The 19,132-nt window shown below is 39.7% G+C and overlaps 1 protein-coding gene across 2 annotated transcripts in view; it reads right to left on the bottom strand.

The window, feature by feature from the left end:
* Positions 1-1,457: 1,457 nt before the first annotated feature.
* Positions 1,458-19,132, bottom strand: part of ZG16 (zymogen granule protein 16) — a 30,859-nt gene continuing 13,184 nt past the window's right edge. Inside the window, exons 1-4 of one of the 2 annotated variants that reach the window (XM_074197287.1) lie at positions 8,509-8,583; positions 5,563-5,612; positions 5,273-5,405; positions 1,458-1,877 (exon numbers count right to left, since the gene is read on the bottom strand). In XM_074197287.1, coding sequence (XP_074053388.1) covers positions 1,562-1,877; positions 5,273-5,405; positions 5,563-5,611 — 498 coding nt within the window. In that variant the 5' untranslated portion in view covers position 5,612; positions 8,509-8,583 and the 3' untranslated portion in view covers positions 1,458-1,561. Of the gene's footprint in view, positions 1,878-5,272; positions 5,406-5,562; positions 5,613-8,508; positions 8,584-19,132 lie in introns of those variants that run through there. The other variant, XM_074197286.1, reaches the window with a different exon arrangement.

Below are 19,132 nucleotides of genomic sequence, written 5' to 3'. Positions count from 1 at the left end.
TGAATACTTACTGAATTTTCTATATTTATTTATGGGCTCCTATGAGATGTTTGTTTTTCTGTGATTAAAAAAAAACTGTCCTGTACCAGATATGCATTTATTATCTTGTTTTTATAATTCCTAGGGGTTTGTTATCTACATCTATGAAAACCTAGACATATGCTATATTTAAGCTACATATGGTGATTCAGAGAAAATCTGGGTAGGGTCATATGAATTAAAAGAGAAAATTGCTTTTAGGGCCAGACTCTGAGATTAGAGGTCTATATGAGCCTGGAAAATGGAGGTCTCTGATTATGGGTTACAAAATTAGTCTTCTTTTCTTGGGTTGGGGTAATCCTCAGTCATTTTTTCTCTTCTGAGATCAGGATGATTGAGTTCTCAAAAGGCAGTAATCCTATTGTCCAAACCAATCCCAATTTCGAGAAGGATAACTATAGATACATAAAATGGTAGAGCTTTTGAGATACTTTTATCTAATCTCCCTATTTTACATATGAGGAAACTGAAGCCCAGTGTGAAGAAGTGCCTTGCCCAAGATTTAGTACCAGAACTAGTACCAGGACCTTGGTTTCCTGATTCACAGTTCAAAGCCCCTTCTACTAAGTTACATCACTCTCAAGTGAATCTTGGGCTCAGAACACTCAGGATTCAGAACAGAGTAGAGGGGATAAAACTAAAGGCCTATCACATGGACTCTTGAAGGTAATCAGGGGCTGTTGTGGTAGGTGGCAGTTGATAATTTAGATAGTGCTTTACAGTTTACAAAGGCCTGTGTAATAGTTGATAATTTAGAGTAGGTACTTGAGGATTTGATCGTTGATAATTTAGTTACACTATATAGTTTTCATGAACCCTGACTCATTCAAGCCTTATTACAACCTTCTGAGATACAACAGCAATATTATTTTCATTCTTTAGAAGAGGAAAATGAGACTCAGGTTTAGGTGACTTACTCATGATGACACAGATTGAAAATGTTGGTGGGGTTTGAATCCTAATTATCTGACTGTCCATCTCAAAGTTGAGCAAACAGAGCAAGAGAGAAGTAAAAAGGAGAGTGGAGGGGCTGGGCAGGATTCTTGAGCAGGAGCTGTAGGAATACACATCTACCAACTCTGAAATTCCAGTTTTGGGTAGACACTTCCATCCCTATGTTCTTGGGGGAAAGGTGCCCCTTGCTAGACCCTCATATCTGTCCTTGAGAAAATGTCCTTTATATACATTATCTCATCTGAGCCCAATGGCAACCCTATGAAATTAATATATTGTTTTCTTCATTTTATTGTTGAGAAAGCAGACTTAGAGAGATCAAGACTGTTGGAGATTTCCCCAAGCATCCTTTGGCCTGATGTTCAACAGAATTACCAAAATTTGAGATTCACTTATACAAATACAGACACACTTGCTATGGGTTAGAGGCACACAACAGAAGGACACTTCCACACACTGGCTTCAGCAATGTCCTTTATTTGAACCCTTTAGTAGGTGACAGATAGGGTTTGAGGGGACAAGGACTTTCATAAGGAGAGGTAGCCCTGGGCTTGCTAGATCTAGGTGGTTAGCAACTGCTGCATTCACTGGGGTAAACATCCCAGTGGAAACCAACAGCATTGATGAGAGCGCCAGAGCGGCCACTGAAGAATCGGAGAACGGTGTTGGGGTACAGTGGGGTAGCATTAAAGCTGGTGCCTGTGTCCTTGCCAAAAGGCAAGTAGCGGCCCTTGTCTGTCACAAAGACCAATTTCCGAACATAGTATTTATATTTGCCAGACACTTGAATGACTGACTCCCCAGGATACAGGAAAATCTCCTCCAGGTCACCCTGGGAACCGCCAACATAGGTGCTCCACTCCTTGCCATATCGAACCTGGAGTCTGGGATGGGGTTGGAGAGTAGGAAGAAAGAAGGAAAAAGGGATATAGATATTTAGCATTCCACTAGCAAGAAAAACAGAATGATGTCGTAGTGGGCAGTGCTGGCCTGACAGACTGAACATTATATACTATAAGCATGGAAGACATCCATCAAGTGCCTACTCCGTGTAAACACAGAGGGGAGATATGTATTTAGATAGAATATTACACCTTTAATAATAACAATAATAAACATTTAAATAGCACCTTAAGGTTTGCAAAAGACTTTACAAATATTATCTTTTCTTTGCAGCCACCCTGGGAGATAAATGCTATTATTATCCTTATTTTTAGAGATGAGGAAACCAAGGCAGACAGAGGTTAAATGACATACTCAGAGTCATTCAGCTGGTAAATGTCTGTCTAGACTTGAACTGTGCCACCTAGCTGCCCTTCCCTTTTAGAGTTTGTTATTATTCTATGACCGAGGAAATAATTGAACTGGGGATATAAGAGAGGACCAGAATTCAACAGATGATGAAGGCATTCTAAGCACAGCCTCAGGGAAAAAAAATACAGAGGCAAGAGAATGTGCGGCATATTTGAGGGTCAAAGAAGACCAATTTGACTGGAGTGTGGGATATACAGTAGAGAGTAAAATGAGATATGTTTGGAAACATGACTATGAAAGTCCTTGATTGCCAAGGCAAAGAAATTTACTTAGGGAGGTAAGAGTGGACCAGAGTCATGAGGACTAACATGAAGCAGATGGTGGAGGAGGAAAAACCTCTAAGGAGGCTCTGACAGGAGTTTAGAAAGGGGAGTCCCAAGGAACTGACCCAATATAGCAAAAGTGAGGACAGAGAAAAAGAAAGTAAATAGAGAAGATGCCCTAGAATCAATACCTGATTAAGAGCTGAGGGACAAAGACAACCCTGGGGATTTGAAAATGGAAGGCTGAGGGGAGGCTAGGTGGCACAGTGGATAGAGAACCGGCCCTGGAGTCAGGAGTACCTGGGTTCAAATCCCGTCTCAGACGCTTAGTAATTACCTAGCTGTGTGGCCTTGGGCAAGCCACTTAACCCCATTTGCCTTGCAAAAAAAAAAAAAGAAAATGGAAGACTGGGTGAATTGTGGTGCTACCAAAACAGTAAAAATCAGAAAGAGGTAAAGGTCTAGGGTGAGGGGAACATGTGCTGTGCGACAGATAGATGGAAATATAAGTGCAAATTCCAGAAAAAAGGATTGGAATGGAATTTCCATTTCATAGCAATGGAAATAATGGATTCTGGAGTCATTTACATGAAGGGGATACTCAAGGCCATGATGGCAATTATGTGTACTGAGAAGAAATAATGTAATGAGAGAAGAAGAGAAGGACTAAACATAGTCACATGAGGAAAATTAAGAGGTGGAAAATAGGATGAGGAGTCAGATAAGGAACATCTATAGAAGTAGGAAGTAGGAGGAAAACCAGGAGAGTAGAATATCTGTGAAGCTGATGAGGGCAAAGTTGCTGGGAAGAGAGGATGGTTAGTAATATCAAAAGTGACAGAAAGGTAAAAAAAGAAGATATTGGGGACTGAAGAAAAGGTCATGGAATTTGGGAGCTCATTGGTGATCAGAAAGAATGGCTGCAGTAGACTAAAGTCATTAAGGTCCCTGTACACTCTAAATCTACAATCCTATGATTTGATAATAGGATTTATTTAACACTTTAAGGTTTGGTAGGCCCTTCAAATGTATTCTCTTATTTGATCTTTGCAATGTAGGTGAAGGTGCTATTTTTATGCCTGTTTTACAGTTAAGAAAACTGAGGCTGAGAGATATCAAATAACTTATCCAGGATCACAAAGCTAGTAAATGTCTTAGGCAGAATTTGAACTTAACGTTTCCCTGACTCCAGATCCAGAACTCCTTCCATTACATTATCTAGATGCTTCTTTAAACCTATATTTTGTTTATTTCATTCATTTTAGTCATGCCCTACTGTTTGTGATCTCATTTAGGGTTTTATTGACAAAAATATTTGAGTGTTTTGCTATTCCTTCTTGAATAAACCTATATAAACTCCATCCAAGAGAAGAAGATGAAAGGACCTGGGAAATACTTTTCTCTCCAGGTGAGCATGAAGAATGAAATTCTTTGTAGAATAAAAGAAGGGAATCAATGAGGAAAAGAAAAAGAAAAAGGATCTGAAAAAGTGGAGGGGAATCTTGATCTGTATCCTTAAAGCAGGAAAGCAGAAGAAGGTGACAAAAGAGAAAGGAAGAAGGACCTTTGAATAGTTGGAAGCAAAGTCATTAATAAGAGGGGCCTCCTGAAGAGGAGGAAGTATCTGCTTGTTTTCCAAACAGGGATGATAGACATCCACCAATATGATTAGGAGAGAGATCATTGGGTCGTGGTCAGAGGAAGAAAAGATGAATTACAGTGTTGTTGGCTCCCTGTTAGAAATTTTTGAGACAGTTCTTTGTCTAACCGATACCAACAATAATGAGAACCACAGTCAGGATATGTGTTCAAGAAGTTACAGAGAACCTCCAAAGACAACCCAATAATTATTATCCAATTCTCAAGATTCATGTGGGTACAAATGATACAGCCAGGAGGAATTTTAAAATCATTGCCAGGGATTATGAAGTTTGGGAAAAGAAATTAACAGGAAACTTTCAAATATAATCAAAAGATTTAAAGTTGAAAAAGAAAAAGAAAAAAGAAAACTGACTGCCTATTTTTTCCCTCTTTTTTGTTTTGATTTTGCAAGGCAATGGGATTAAGTGACTTGCTCAAGGTCACACAGCTAGGTCATTATTAAGTGTATGAAATTGGATTTGAACTCAGGTCCTCCTGACTCCAGGGCCAGTGTTCTATCCACCATGCCACCTAACTTCCCCATGACTATTTATTTTTTACAAAACTAGCTGGTATATAGAATAGTGACAACATAGGAAGTATAACAATAGAGATTTCCAGAGATTCACAGGAGACAAATTTCATAGAAGCCAGTAATAAGTATCCACACATAAATGCTCCAAGTATTAGTAACAAGTAAAACTAATAATCATAAAGCAAGAAGTGTAACTCAGAAATATGCCTGAGACATGGTAGGAAGGGACTCATGATTGGAATGTATTCCTGCAAGGAGATGCTTTATTAAAAAGCAACAAGATGGGGTGGCTAGGTGGTGTAGTAGATAAAGCACTGGCCTTGGAGTCAGGAGGACCTGGGTTCAAATCTGGTCTCAGACACTTAATAATTACCTAGCTGTGTGGCCTTGGGCAAGCCACTTAACCCCCATTTGCCTTGCCAAAAAAAAAGCAACAAGATAGGTAAATAAGGGAGGGATGGAGGAGTAATTGAAGAAATCTGAGAACAAGAAAGTGAGGAGGGTTAGCCCCACTCAGAATCCTTACCCCACAATGTAGTATTTGTTGACCCGGATCCGAATGGCAGTAATGGGGCCATCGAGCTGGTTGCCAGAGTGGGAGAACCGTTCTCCTCCTCCTCCCCCATATTCCCCGTTGTAGGAGGATGACCGTGGCTGAACTAGAAGAAAACCAATTGATTAGGGGGATAAAGAAGGTGGTAGTTCCACCAAGAAATCATCTCTAGGAGTCCTCCCATAGATCCCCTCTAGACCCAAGTTTGAATGTCCATCCCATACACTCTAGACCTAGATATCCTGTGCCCACAGATCACTTACCGGATTCAGCTGACACACAGATTAGGGCAAGGACAATCAATGCCAACATCCTAGGAATCAAAAAGAAAGGAGATGAAGTGGGTTCACCCTATCTGTTCTTACATTAGATTCAGTCATTCTATTTTCCTAATCCAGGCTCCCTACCCATCAGCCTCAGACATTGGCATCCCCACCAAAAAATAATGTAGACCCTGGCTATTTGCCTTCATAACTCTGGCATTCCCATATATCTAACAAATCTACAGGAATTACTCATTCTCCTAATTCAGGACCAGGAGACCCCATATCTACTCACCTGGCAGATCTTGGTATAAAGTGACCTTATGGAAAAGCCAAATCCTTTTTATCTCAGGCTTAGACCCTCCCCTATTTCTTATCGTGTGAACTTCACCTCCTGAACAAATACTCTAAAACTATTAGGGTCAGATGTGATGTACATAGCTGGATATCTCTCACTGGTCTCCTCCCTCTCTTGGGTCTCTTCCAAGGCTATAGCTGCCTAAACCAGGATCCTAAATCAAAAATCATGGGTAACAGAGGGGGCAAGGCCTAAGAGGGAGATAAAAGAAAGAACAGCCTGAATGTAAAGACACTGAAGGTACAGAAAAGGTCACTCTGTCTGAAATAAGCTCCCTTGTCCTATTTCTTACAATGCCTGAAATTCTACCAATAGATCAATCTTCCTTTAGATCAATCATTTTTCTCTATAGGCTTTTAAAAGGTAAATTACCCTCAGGCACAAAAGATATTCAGTCCCTGTCACCTCAAAGTAAATGAATTGATCAGGGATCCAACACAGCAAGAAAAGAGGTCATGACTGACAAGAGAAATGAGGGTAGCAAGGTTACTCAGCAACAACTTCATTTTCTTTACTCTTATTTGGTTGCTAGCACTCAGAACAAAGAGAGAATGTGGCCAGACTTGTTGATAATAACAACTTGAATTTTTATAATCTTGAAATATAATACTATAATTACAATCCTGTTATACCTACAATCTCCATCTGAAATAGTAAGAACAAGCATTAGTCCCATTTTTTTTTTTTTAGATTTTGCAAGGCAATGAGGTTAAGTGGTTTGCCCAAGGCCACATGGCTAGGTAATTATTAAGTGTCTGAGGTCAGATTTGAACTCAGGTACTCCTGACTCCAAGGCCAGTGCTCTATCCACTATGCCACCTAGCCACCCCAGTCCCATTTTTCAGATAAGGAAACTGAAGTTCTAAAATTTGAATTGACTTACCCAAGATCATACAGCTATTAGTGTGATACATTACACAGAGTTAGGATTTTATCCCTGATCACCTAATTCCAAATCTAACTCTCTTTCCACTTAAACCATCTAAAGGTCTTTGTGGATGACCCCAAGATTGATTCAGAACCTTCTGGACATCAGGAGTCAACTTCCCTTGTCCCATTATTTTGGGGAACCAAAGCATGATCTTTCCTCCTCTTTTCTCAGACTAAACAGGATTAAACATGAAAAACTAAAATCCCTTGGAACTCAACCACCATCTCCCATGCCTACAAGGCTCTAAGGGAATGAGGAAAGGTCAATGGAGTTGTTAGGGCTAAATTTGGGGCCACTGGAAGGGAGTAAGCCAAGAGGGAGATCAGGGAGAATTAAAAAAATGGAAAGAGGCTAGAATTATTAGTTAATCAACAAACATGCATTATGTGTTAAGGCATGGTGAGTTGGGTTTTTTCCCCTTACTTCACTTTTTTAGGGATTGGTAGGAGGGGGTGGAATGGGTCATTTAAAAAAGTGAACTGGACTGAAAACTCACCCCATATCCTTTCATATAGGTCAAATGACCATCTGGGACTGGGGAGCCATTATTACATTTCACATACCCTCTTTCTCTACCTCTCATCACTTTAGCTCCTCAGCTCCTAGGTTGATCATGCTGACCATCTGAGGTCCTATGCCTTAAATTTCCATGCCCATTATCTGTGGGTGTTGCCTAGACAATGTCTTGTGCCCTCTTCTCTTCTTTCTCTACAGTATATTATCTCATCTGTTGACTTCATCAGTTGATTTATACATTTAGCCCTAGTCTCATCTAAGCTACAATTCCAGACCGCCAACAACCTTTTGGACATTCAGAACTAGATGTCCCACAGGAATTTTAAACTCAATAGATACCAAACTGAACTTATTAACTTTCTCCCCAAACCTTCCCTTCCTCCCAACTTTGTTATTTGTGCTGAAGGCACTACTATCTTCTCAATTATCTGTGATTGCAATCTCACTGTCATCACTCATTACTTGAATTCATCCCACATATTCAGTCTGCTGTCATATTTTGTCATTTATTCTTTTACAATGTCCCTTATGTAAGTTTTCATTCTTGTCATTCACAAAGCCACAAAATTCGTTCAAGTTTTTATTCCCTCTCATCCAGACAAATGCCATAGTCTAATGAGTCTCCTTGTCTCATATTCTAAATGAGTCTCCTTGCCTCATGTCTTTCCTCACTCCAGTCTATCCTTTGCTCAGCTGCCATGGTGTTTTTTTTCAGTGTACATCTAAACATGTCAGGAACTCTAGTGGTTCTTTATGACCTTCAAGATCAAATATAAACCCACTATTTGGCATTTAAAACTCTTTATAACTTGGCCCCTTCCTATCTTTTCAGTTTTCAGTTGACTCCTTTCCAAACATTCTATAATCCAGGTACATTGGCCTACTTCCACTGTTAAACATGGTGCTCCATCTCCTTTGCACTGGTTGTCTCCCAGTTCCTGTCTGATAACCTACCCTTTTATTCTTAGTTTTCCTTGGTTTCTTCAACATTAAGCTTAAATAACACTTTCTACAGAAGGTTTTTCCTGTTTCTCCCAGTCTTTAGTGCTTTCTCTTCCTGGATTACCCTTCATGTATTCAATCTATATATAAACTAGGTCCCAGAGTTCAAATAATGAAGGAAGGAAATAACATTACATACCGGCTATGTACTCACACAGCTAATCAATGTCTAAGGTCAGATATGAATTCACATCTACCTGACCCTAGAGTCAGCACTCTATTCACTGCTGTACTTAACTGTTTCTAATGAGTTCCTTGAAGTAGTCCCATGTACTTTGAATTTACACTATTCAAAGTTATAATTATATAAAACATTGTGATTAATTCCAACTCAATGGAAATATGTAGTGCAATTTGAGTAATGTGTTCATTTCAAGGTATTTATTATTCTCAGTAAATAGTCAATCAATCAACATTTATTAAGCTTCTACTAGTGGCCAGAAACTGTGTATATAGAAACTATCTGTAAGCAGTGCATAGTTATTTGGGTATGGTCTTCCCCATTAGAACAAAGACTGTTTTAGGGGAAGGACTGTTTTTGACTTTCTTTTCATCACAAGCACTTAATATAATGTTTGGCATACCATAAGCATTTAATAAATGCCTATCATCTATTTCTGGCATCATAGATTAGCACTTTCTTTGCAGTATAGAGGTTTGTCTAGAACGCTGAGATCAGTGATTTGCCTAAGTTCATCCAGGCAGTATATGTCAAAGGTAGGACTTGAACCCAGGTCTTCCTGGCTCCTTGACAACTCTTTATCCTTCAAAATAGGCTCTTGCCTCTATATAATAGAATAGTCTGCTTTCTATATAACAATAATTTTACTTAAGGTTGGAAAGAGACTCACTGTGGGGGTAGAGCTAGCAGACTATATGGGGTTTACTCTGGCATCAATCATAGAATCTTAGAATATGAGAGTTGGAAAGGGCTCTTTTTATGTAGGGTTAGAGTCTGGGGGATGCCCAACCTGGAAGACAAGCAAGTGTAGAGAAGGGCCTCATAAAAGCCTGTAACCGGTAGCAATTTCCTGGTTCTACAACTCTTGTACATGTTATACAATTCAGTTATCTATACTCGTTGTTCAGGGTAGATAGTGTGAAGGTTGCTTTCTAGGTGCTTATGACAGAACCCTAGGAGCAATGAAGCATGATCCTGAGAACCAGACTGTGGCAAGAGGTAACATGATAGTTTGAGACTGTGCTGCAGAGCGTGATCAGAGTTTCTAAACTTTGAGTAGCAATAACGCCTTTGAAAGAAGTTGTTGGGGGGCGGAGCCAAGATGGCTACAGGAGAGGATCATCTCTTAGGTGCATTCGCTCAAAACTTATAAGCTAAGGACTCTAACTAAATTTTTGAGAGACAAAGAGGGATCTAGTGAGGCAGTTCTCCAGCCCAAGGTAACCCGGAAAAGGGTGGAAAGGCTCCCCTGCACAGGGCTGGAGGGGTAGCCCACCAGAGCGAAGGAACTTCAGCCTCCCACAGTCAGCCCCAGGGCACTGGGAGCCATGGCTCCCAGCGGCGAGGGCAGTTTCCTGATCTACACCCTGGGGAGCATCAGGCACAATTTGGGGGATCAGCAGGGGTACCTCTGCCAGAGCAAGCAAGTGAAGCCCAGCCCTCAGGGCACACAGTGAGCATCGTGGCCAGAGAAACTGGAAGCAGGCAGAGCTGGTAAGCAGGAGCCCCCAGGGCATGAGTGCTGAGCCTAGGGAGGGGAGTGGAGAGAGACTGCCAAGCTCTGTTCTCTGTCCCTGGAATAGAACTCTGGGGTTCTGACCACATTCAGATCCTGATTGCAGTTTAGGCCCCCCATAGAACAGCAGGGCCCCCCTCCACCTCAGCCCTGTGGCAGAGGGGTGCGCTTATGGTCATTCACAGACCAGGAGGGATGACAGAGCCACTGAAATCATTGTGGGAGTGTTCCAATAATATTCAAAAGTTCAGGAAGCACCCCCAAACCAGGCACAGGCTGGAGAAATGAGTAAGCAGAGAAAAAAGAGGAACACCATTGAGAAATACTTTGTCTGTGATCCCAAGAAGGATCAAAACACTCAATCTGAAGATGAGGAAGTGCAAGCTCCTGCAATTAAAGACTCCAAGAAAAACAGAAATTGGGCTCAGGCTTTGACAGAGCTCAAAAAAAGACTTTGAAAATCAAGTGAGGGAGATAGAAGAAAAATTGGGAAAAGAAATGAGAGAGATTCAGGAAAAACATGAAAATGAAGTCAGCAGCTTAGTCAAGGAGATCCAAAAAAATGCTGAAGAAAATAACATGTTAAATACCAGCATAGGTCAAATGGATAAAACAGTTCAAAAAGTTATTGAGGAGAAGAATGCTTTAAAAAGCAGAACTGGCCAGATGGAAAAAGAGATAAGAAAGATAAGAAGATAAAAGATAAGAAAGCTCTCTGAGGAAAACGAATCCTTCAGACAAAGAATGGAACTGAGGGAGGTTGCTGATTTTATAAGAAATTATGACACAATACTTCAAAACCAAAAGAATGAAAAATTAGAAGAAAATGTGAAACATCTCATTGAAAAAACAACTGATCTGGAAAACAGATTTAGGAAAGATAATTTAAAAATTATTGGAATACCTGAAAGTCATGACCAAGAAAAGAGCCTTGACATCATTTTCAAAGAATTACTACAGGAAAATTGCCCTGATATCCTAGAAGCAGAGGGCAAAATAGAAATTGAGAGAATCTACCGATCTCCCAGAGAAAGAGATCTAAAAAAAACAACCCCCAGGAATATTATAGCCAAGTTCCAGAACTCCCAAGTCAAAGAGAAAATATTGCAAGCAGCCAGAAGGATACAATTCAAATATCGTGGAGCTGCAGTCAGGATCACACAGAACTTAGTAGCAACTACATTAAAAACTCGTATTCCAGAAGGCAAAAGAGCTTAGAATGCAAATGAGAATCAACTACTCAGCAAAACTGAACATCCTCTTACAGAGAAAAAGATTGACTTTCTATGGACCAGGGGAATTTCAAATGTTCCTGTTGGAATGGCCAGAGCTAAACAGCAGGTTTGATTTTCAAATACAGGACTCAGGTGAAGCACAGAGAGTAGAGGAGAAGGGGAAAATAGGAGGGACTTAATGATAATGAACTACATGTATTCCTGTATAGAAAAATGATACTGATAATACTCATATGAACCTTCTCATTTAATAGAGCATGTAGAAGGAGCTTATATAGATGAAGCACAAGAGAAAGCTGAACTTGAAGATATATTGTGGTGTAAAAATGGAGTCAATAGATAAAAGGGAAATGTAATGGAAGAAAGAAAAAGGAGAGGAGGAATAGACTAAGATATTTCATATAATAAGATTTTTCTTTATTACAATGATATTGCAATGATATGGAAGGAGGAAGGCAAGGGGGAATGAGGGAATCTTAGCTCTCATCAGAGGTGGCTAGGAGAGGAAACAGCATATATACTCAATGGGGTATAGCCATCTGGAGTAAGAAGGAGAGAAGGGGGACAGGGGGATGGGGGGGTGATGTGAGTGATGGAGGAGAGGATGGATCATGGGGGGAGAGTGGTCAGATATAACACATTTTCTTTTGTACTTCTTGCAAGGGGCTGGGATTGGATGGCTAGTCCTGGACCATAGGGCCTAAGGGGTGGTATGTGGGCTTGGGGCCTCTGGGCTCCAGGGCTGGGGATCTGTCTGCTACGCCACTCAACTACCCTACAGCAGAGACAGAGTGAAAGGAGAGAGAAAATATAGGATATGGTAGTGGAGAAGTATGAATGGAGGGAGTTGTGATCAGCAAAAGGCAATGGTGGAAAAATATGGAAGTAATTTCTGTGATGGACTTATTATAAAGAATGTGATCCCCCTGTGACAGAGCTGGTGGTGTTGGAACACAGACTGAAGCACAATTTTATTATTATTATTTTTGGGAGGGTTGCAGGGCAAATGGGGCTGGGTGGCCTGCCTGGGGCTGCTTGTTGGGTGTCTGAGGCTGGATTTGGACCTGGGTACTCCTGACTCAAGGGTCAGTACTCTGTCTGCTACCTGGCTGCCCCTACTATTATTATTATTATTTTATTTTATTTTGGGTCTTTTTTTTTTTTTGCAGGGCAATGGGTTTGGGGTGGCTTGCACGGGGTCACATAGCTGGGTGATTGTTGGGTGTCTGGGGCCAGATTTGGGCTCAGGTGCTCCTGGCTCCAGGGCTGGTGCTCTGTCCACTGTGCCATCTGGCCATACCTACAATTATTATTATTATTGTTATTATTATTAAATTTTAATTTTTTTCTCTTCCCTTTACTTTATCGCTCATGCAGGTCTATATTTTTTGGGGGAGGGGGTATTATGTTTACTCTTAAACAAGAATATTTTAGTAATGTATAAAAAATTATTTGTACAAAATAAGAATAAATAAATAATTAAATGAAAAATTTTAAAAAAGTTGTTGTGCCTCATCCCCTTTTTATCATATAATCCATGTAGATAATTTTCCTAGATCATATTCTATTCAATAATATAAAGAATTTATTATAGTTTTTTAAATAACACAAATATTGAATCTGAATGTATTAATGTAAATAAAATATAAAATAATGTAAACCATCATCAATCAGAGATACTTAACTTTTACTGTATCCTGAATCCCTTTGAATCCCTTTGGTGGGAATATAAAACCCAAAAGCTCCTTCTCAGAAGAAAGTTCTTAGATGTGTAAATAAAAGACAAAGGATTTAGAAAAGAAACCAAATTTAATTGAAAGTTTTCTTTATCTCATCCAAATTCAAGTACCTCCTGAAATCTATTTACTAAATTAAGAATACCTATTTTTTAGCCATCTAACTCCCTCATTTTTCAGGTGAAGAATCCAGAGCTCAGAGGTTAATAACTTCCCTAAGGTCACACAAGTATTAAGTAGCAGAACATGACTTTGAACTCAGGTCTTCTGAGTCCAAATCTAGCACTCTTTCCTCTTAAGAAATTGCTGATGCTAATAGCTGCCCCTATATTAAACACTTTTGCAATTTCTTATAGCATTGTTATTTTCCATTACAATCACGTCCATAATTTTTTTTGATCATTCTCCAGTTGATAGGGATTGAGAAAAAGTGTAGATAAAGAAGGAGCAAATGGCAAAGCTGGTTTGATCATGATTCCATTATTGAATATCTGAAGGGGAGCAAGGAGACTGATGGGGAAAAGATGACTGGAATGAAATGACATAGCTAGGGCTTTTCTTGAAATAGTGCTCTGAGAAAAGCAGTCACCAATCAAAAAGTGGATTCCCAAGAAAAAAGTTTCTCTAGGGCAAGAAAGACAGGGTCTGAGATTAGAAAGTGAAAAGCAAAGTTAGAGTAGAATATCAGAATAATAATAGACTATTTGAACTGAAAGAGATCCTAGAGATTATGTCATCTATCTCCTTCATTTTGCAACTCTCATTTCAATTAATTAACAATCATATCCATGAATGTAATGGTTTCTAGACATACAAACACTAAAATGAAACAGTCCCTATATTCAGGTAGTTTAGACATTGACTGGTTATTTTTTAATAATATTTTTTATTCTGAATTTAAGAAACACCAAAATAAGCATTTTCAAATAAGTTAGCAAAATAGAAAAAAGAAGATTGCATAAAAAAACTATCTTTCTTTTAAACTACATAACAAATTCAACACGTAGTTTCAAAATTGTCTTTGCTAGACTAATTATTTTTGTCTCCTGTACTTCATTATGATTTAAAATAAATGGTTCAATAATCCTATTTGTTTTCCTTTTTAAAAGTTAAATTTTAAAGTTATGAATTTAAATATCCTCCTTAAAGGATATTTCCATATACATATCAGTATTAAAGAAAAACATGGACATCTATCTCATACCTCCAACTTTTTTGCTTTCTTTTGTTTTTTAAGTTTTTGCAAGGCAGAGGGGGTTAAGTGGCTTGCCCAAGGCCACACAGCTAGATAATTATTAAGCATCTGATGCTGGATTTGAACCCAGGTACTCCTGACTCCAGGGCCAGTGCTTTATCCATTGCACCAACTAGCTGCCTCAGCTAGGTAATTATTAAGTGTCTGAGGTTGGATTTGAACTCAGGTGGTCCTGACTCCAGGGCCAGTGCTCTCTCCACTGTGCCACCTAGCCTCCCCCTGAGAATGTGTTTTGATCTTCCATAGGACTGAAATAATTCTCTATGATCAGATCCTTCTTTTTCTGTTGTTTACTCATTTCCTCAATCCAAGACTAATTTACAGCACTTCCAAGGCTTTGGGGTTGGTTTTTTTTTTGGGGGGGGGGACACCCCACTGGGACCTTTATTCCTCCAAGGTCTTATGCTCTCTAGGCTGTGCTTTGATATGCAGATGACCCAGTACTTCCCTCTGCCCTGAGGCTATAAGGTGGAATCCAGCTATCTTAGTTGGAAGCCCAAACTGCAAACTGGGTCAGTGTAGGCAAACAGGAGGGTCCTACCCTTGGGAGAGCAGAGAAATCTCTGCAGATTTCCCTTACCTTCTCTGGGGGTGCAGGCTGCTTTCTCCCTATTCTCGCTGCAGATTCTGTGGCTGGGCTCCTCACTCCACACTCACCCAGGTGCAGCAGCGTTCTCTCACTGCCCCTTCAAGATGTTGTGGGTGATCTCTGGGCTGGGTTGGGCTTCCTTGTCTGGGCTGTGCCTTGGCTTTTTTTCTAACCCCATCCTGGTGAAACACACTTTTCCCTTGGAACTTCTAAGTTATCTTGGAGTGGGAAAATGTATCACTCAGTCTTTCTGTGGGTTTTGCCCCCCTCTAAATTTTGGCTAGAGCCATCCTTTGTTTTTTTTGGGGGGGTTTGGAGTTCGGAGTTGTTGGGGAATGCTGTCTTCATGCCGCCATCTTGGATCCCCAGATTTGCTTTTCTTTACAATATTGTTGTCTTTATATCAGTTGCTCTCCTGGTTCTACTTACTTCATTCAGCATCAATTCCTATATTCCAGGATTCTGTGACATCATCTACTTTATCACTTCTTAAGGGTATCAACATTCCATTACATTCATATATCATAAGTTGTTTAACTCTTCTCCAACTGGCAATTACCATCTCAGTTTCTAGTTCTTTGTTTTGTGTTTTTCTTTTCCCCCTTTAATTCCCACCTTTAGAATCAGAAGTTGGCTTTATCAACTGGCATATTTTTGATTATTTTCCTAGTATTATCCTCCTCTCCCAATGCTTACTTATTTCTCTGTTGAATTTAATGTATTTCCATACCAAAAAAGTGTGTATATGTGTGTATAAATATATATATATATATATATATATATATGTTCAACCCTGCTTTGTTTATTTCATGGAAGTTAGGTTCAGCTGATATTTGCTTCCCTGACCTTTCTTCTATTTTTAAGAAATAGTCTGCCCCCTTTCTTCTTTCTACATTCCTTCTTCTTCCCCTTTTTAAAATCCTCAGATCAGAACCATTCCATATTTAGCCCCTCTGTTTTTCTCATTTAACTCCCTAAATACCCTCTGAAGACATGATTCTGAAGAGACTAATTTCTTCTCCCCAAATTAGAAGCTGGCATTATATCATTATACAACTCCTTCCAATTGCTTAAGTACAATTAACTTTCTAGGTTTCTCTTGACTTTTGTTTGCATGTCAAAGTTCCTCCTCAGCTCTGTTCTTTTCACCAGAAAGACTTGAAAGTTCTCTATTCCACTAAAGATCTCCTCCCCCCCACCAAGGTTATATTCAGCTTTACAGGGTAAGTTATTCTTAGTTATAAGATTAAATCTTACTGATTTTGGAATGTTGTATTGCAAGATTGTCTCTAGGTTAAAGTTGAAGTTGAGGGCCAAGATGGTGGAGAGAAGCCAAGCATTGTCCTAAGGTCTCCTAGCTTTCCCTCAGAACTAATATGAATTAAGCCTCCATTTAACAGAATTTGGATCCACAAAAGTCAGGGAAAAAACCTAGGAGAGTATCTACCAGGGAGTGTGGGTGATCTGGGGGCAGAGAGCAGAGAGTGAATGCAAGGGTGGCAGGGTGAGTCCTGGGACTTACCTAAGAACAGCTGTGGAAGCTTTGGCTGTGTGAGCAGTGGGTAGGAGAACTCCAGTGAGGCTGGCAGGAGGGTTCTAGAATGTGGCTAGACATCAAACTGGTCAGCTCAGCTGGTCTGGAAGACCAGGGCTGCAAGCCCTGTATTTTCTTTTTCTTTTTCTTTTCCAAGGCAATGGGGTTAAGTGGTTTGCCCAAAGCCACACAGCTAGGTAATTATTAAGTATCTGAGGCTGGATTTGAACTCAGGTACTCCTGACTCCAGGGCCGGTGCTCTATCTATTGTGCCACCTAGCTGCCCCCAAGCCTTGTATTTTCAGTGGAGTCCCTGTTTTCAGTTGAGTCCCACCCCCCATCCCTGTGGGACAAAGTAACTCTTCCTAGAACAAATACAGCAATAGTCCTCCCCCACACCCAGGCTCAGGTGTGGGCAGTGGAACTCCCTCAGTACTGAGTGAGCATTAAGGATATTAACTATCTAGCCCTAGGACCCAACACACATTGTTGGAGGATAACCAGGATCCTGCTGCATACCCCCCCCCAGGGAGTGGGCCACAAATCAAGGTCACAGACAATCTAGAGGAAGCAACTAGTATCCCCTACTGCCTGGCCCACTTGGAGTTATTAAGCCTAGCCAGCAAAGCCTCTAGGGATTTCAACACCAAAGGTCTATGAACCAGCCCCTCCGCTATCACAAGTTCCTAAGAAAATGAAGGAAAAGCCAGCAGAAAGAGGAGGGTCCATTGAAAGCTAACTCAAAGATAAAGATCCTAACTCAGAAAGATCTAGAACTTCTGAGGAAACTATGAATTGATCTCAAGCCCAGAAAGACTTCTTAAAAGAGATCAGGAAGGAGCCTAAAAATCAATTGGAAAAACTGGGAAAAGAAATGAAAGAGAAAATTAACACCTTGCAACAAGAAAACAAATCCTTGGAAAATACAATTGGACAAGTGCAAAAAGAAAACAGTCCTCTCAAAATCACAATTGGGCAAATGGAAAACTCCTTCAAAAGTAGAATTGGCCAATTGGAAAAGGAATTACAAAAGATAAATGAAGAAAATTATTCTATAAAAAAGAGGAATGGGTGTGGCTGGGTGGCGCAGTGGATAGAGCACCGGCCCTGGAGTCAGGAGTACCTGAGTTCAAATCCAGCCTCAGACACTTAATTACTACCTAGCTGTGTGGCCTTGGGCAAGACATTTAACTCCATTTGCCTTGCAAAAACCTAAAAAAGAAGAGAGAGAGATAATGGAATCTGTGGAAACTAATGACTTCATGAGACAACAAGAATCTGTTAAACAAAACCCAAAAAATCAAAAAATAGAAGAAAATTTAAACATGTCATTGACAAAATAACTAACCTAGAAAACAGATCCAGAAGAGACAACTTAAGAATCAATGGGCTTTCTGAAAACAATGAGGATTAAAAAAAAGTCTGGATTTGATACTTCAGAATTTAGTGAAGAAAAATGCATTGATATCATAGAACCAGAGAGTAAAACAGTTATGGAAAGAATGCATTGATCTCCTCCTGAAAAGGATCCCCAAATGAAAACACCAAGAAATATTGTGGCCAAATTCCAGAACTATCAGATAAAAGAGAAAATCCTGCAAGCAACTAGAAGGAAACAATTTAGATACTAAGGAGCCACAGTAAGGATGATACAGGACCTGGTAGCATCAACATCAAGGTATCAAACATGTTATTCTGAAAAGTAAGGGAGCTTGGAATGCTGCTAAGAATTCACTCTCCAGCAAAGCTGAGCCTTCTCTTCCAAGAGAAAAGATGGACATTTAGTAAAATAGATGACTTCCAACTTTTCCTGATGAAAAGGCCAGAGCTAAATAGAAAATTTGGACTTCAAACAGGAGACTCAAAAGATACATTAAAAGATAAAAAATGGGGAAAGAAAAATAAATTGCTATCCAATAAGATGAAACTGGCTATATCCTCACCTGGGAGAAAGATTCTTATAACTCTTGAGAATTGTAACTCTATTAGAGAGAATATACTTAGCCAGAAATAATAAACACTCATGAAGAATGATTTAAAAACAATATCTCCTTAAAAAGTGGGTACAGTAAAGATACAGGAGGATGGAGGAGATTATTTGGGGTAAATCACATTACATGAAGAGGTACAAAGGACCTACTGCAATAGAGAAGAAGGGAGGAGGTGAGAACTGCCTGAATCTTACTCTCATCAGATTTGGCTCAAAAAAGGATTAACATATACACACTCAGTCAAGTTAGGAAACTTATCTTTCAAGTATTAAAAGGGGAAAGGGGAAGGGGGGGAAGAAAAAGAGGAACTAACAGAAAGAATGGAAAGAAAAAGGGGCAAAGGGAAAGGGGAAAGAAAGGGAAGAAGGGTTAGATTTTAAGGGGGCAAACACACTGAAAGAAGTGGCATTCAGAAACAAAATACTGGGGAATTTGGATAAGGTGAAAAGAGGGGAAAAAACAAAGGGAAGATAGCATGGAGGGCAATAAAGAGTTAGTAATTATAACTTTGAATGTGAATGGAATGAGCTCTCCCATAAAACATAAGTGAATAGCAGAATGGATTAAAATCCAGAGTCCTACAATATGCTGCATATAAGAAACTCATTTGAATCAGAGAGAACATATAAAGTAAAGGTAAAAGGTTGGAGCAGAATATATTTTGTTTCAGCTGAGGTGAAAAAGGCAGGGGTAGCAAATCTTATCTTAGACAAAACAACTACAAAA

This window comes from Macrotis lagotis, chromosome 8 (genome assembly GCF_037893015.1).
Source record: "Macrotis lagotis isolate mMagLag1 chromosome 8, bilby.v1.9.chrom.fasta, whole genome shotgun sequence".
Lineage (NCBI taxonomy): Eukaryota > Metazoa > Chordata > Mammalia > Peramelemorphia > Peramelidae > Macrotis > Macrotis lagotis.
This window is presented reverse-complemented; position numbering and strand designations above follow the sequence as displayed.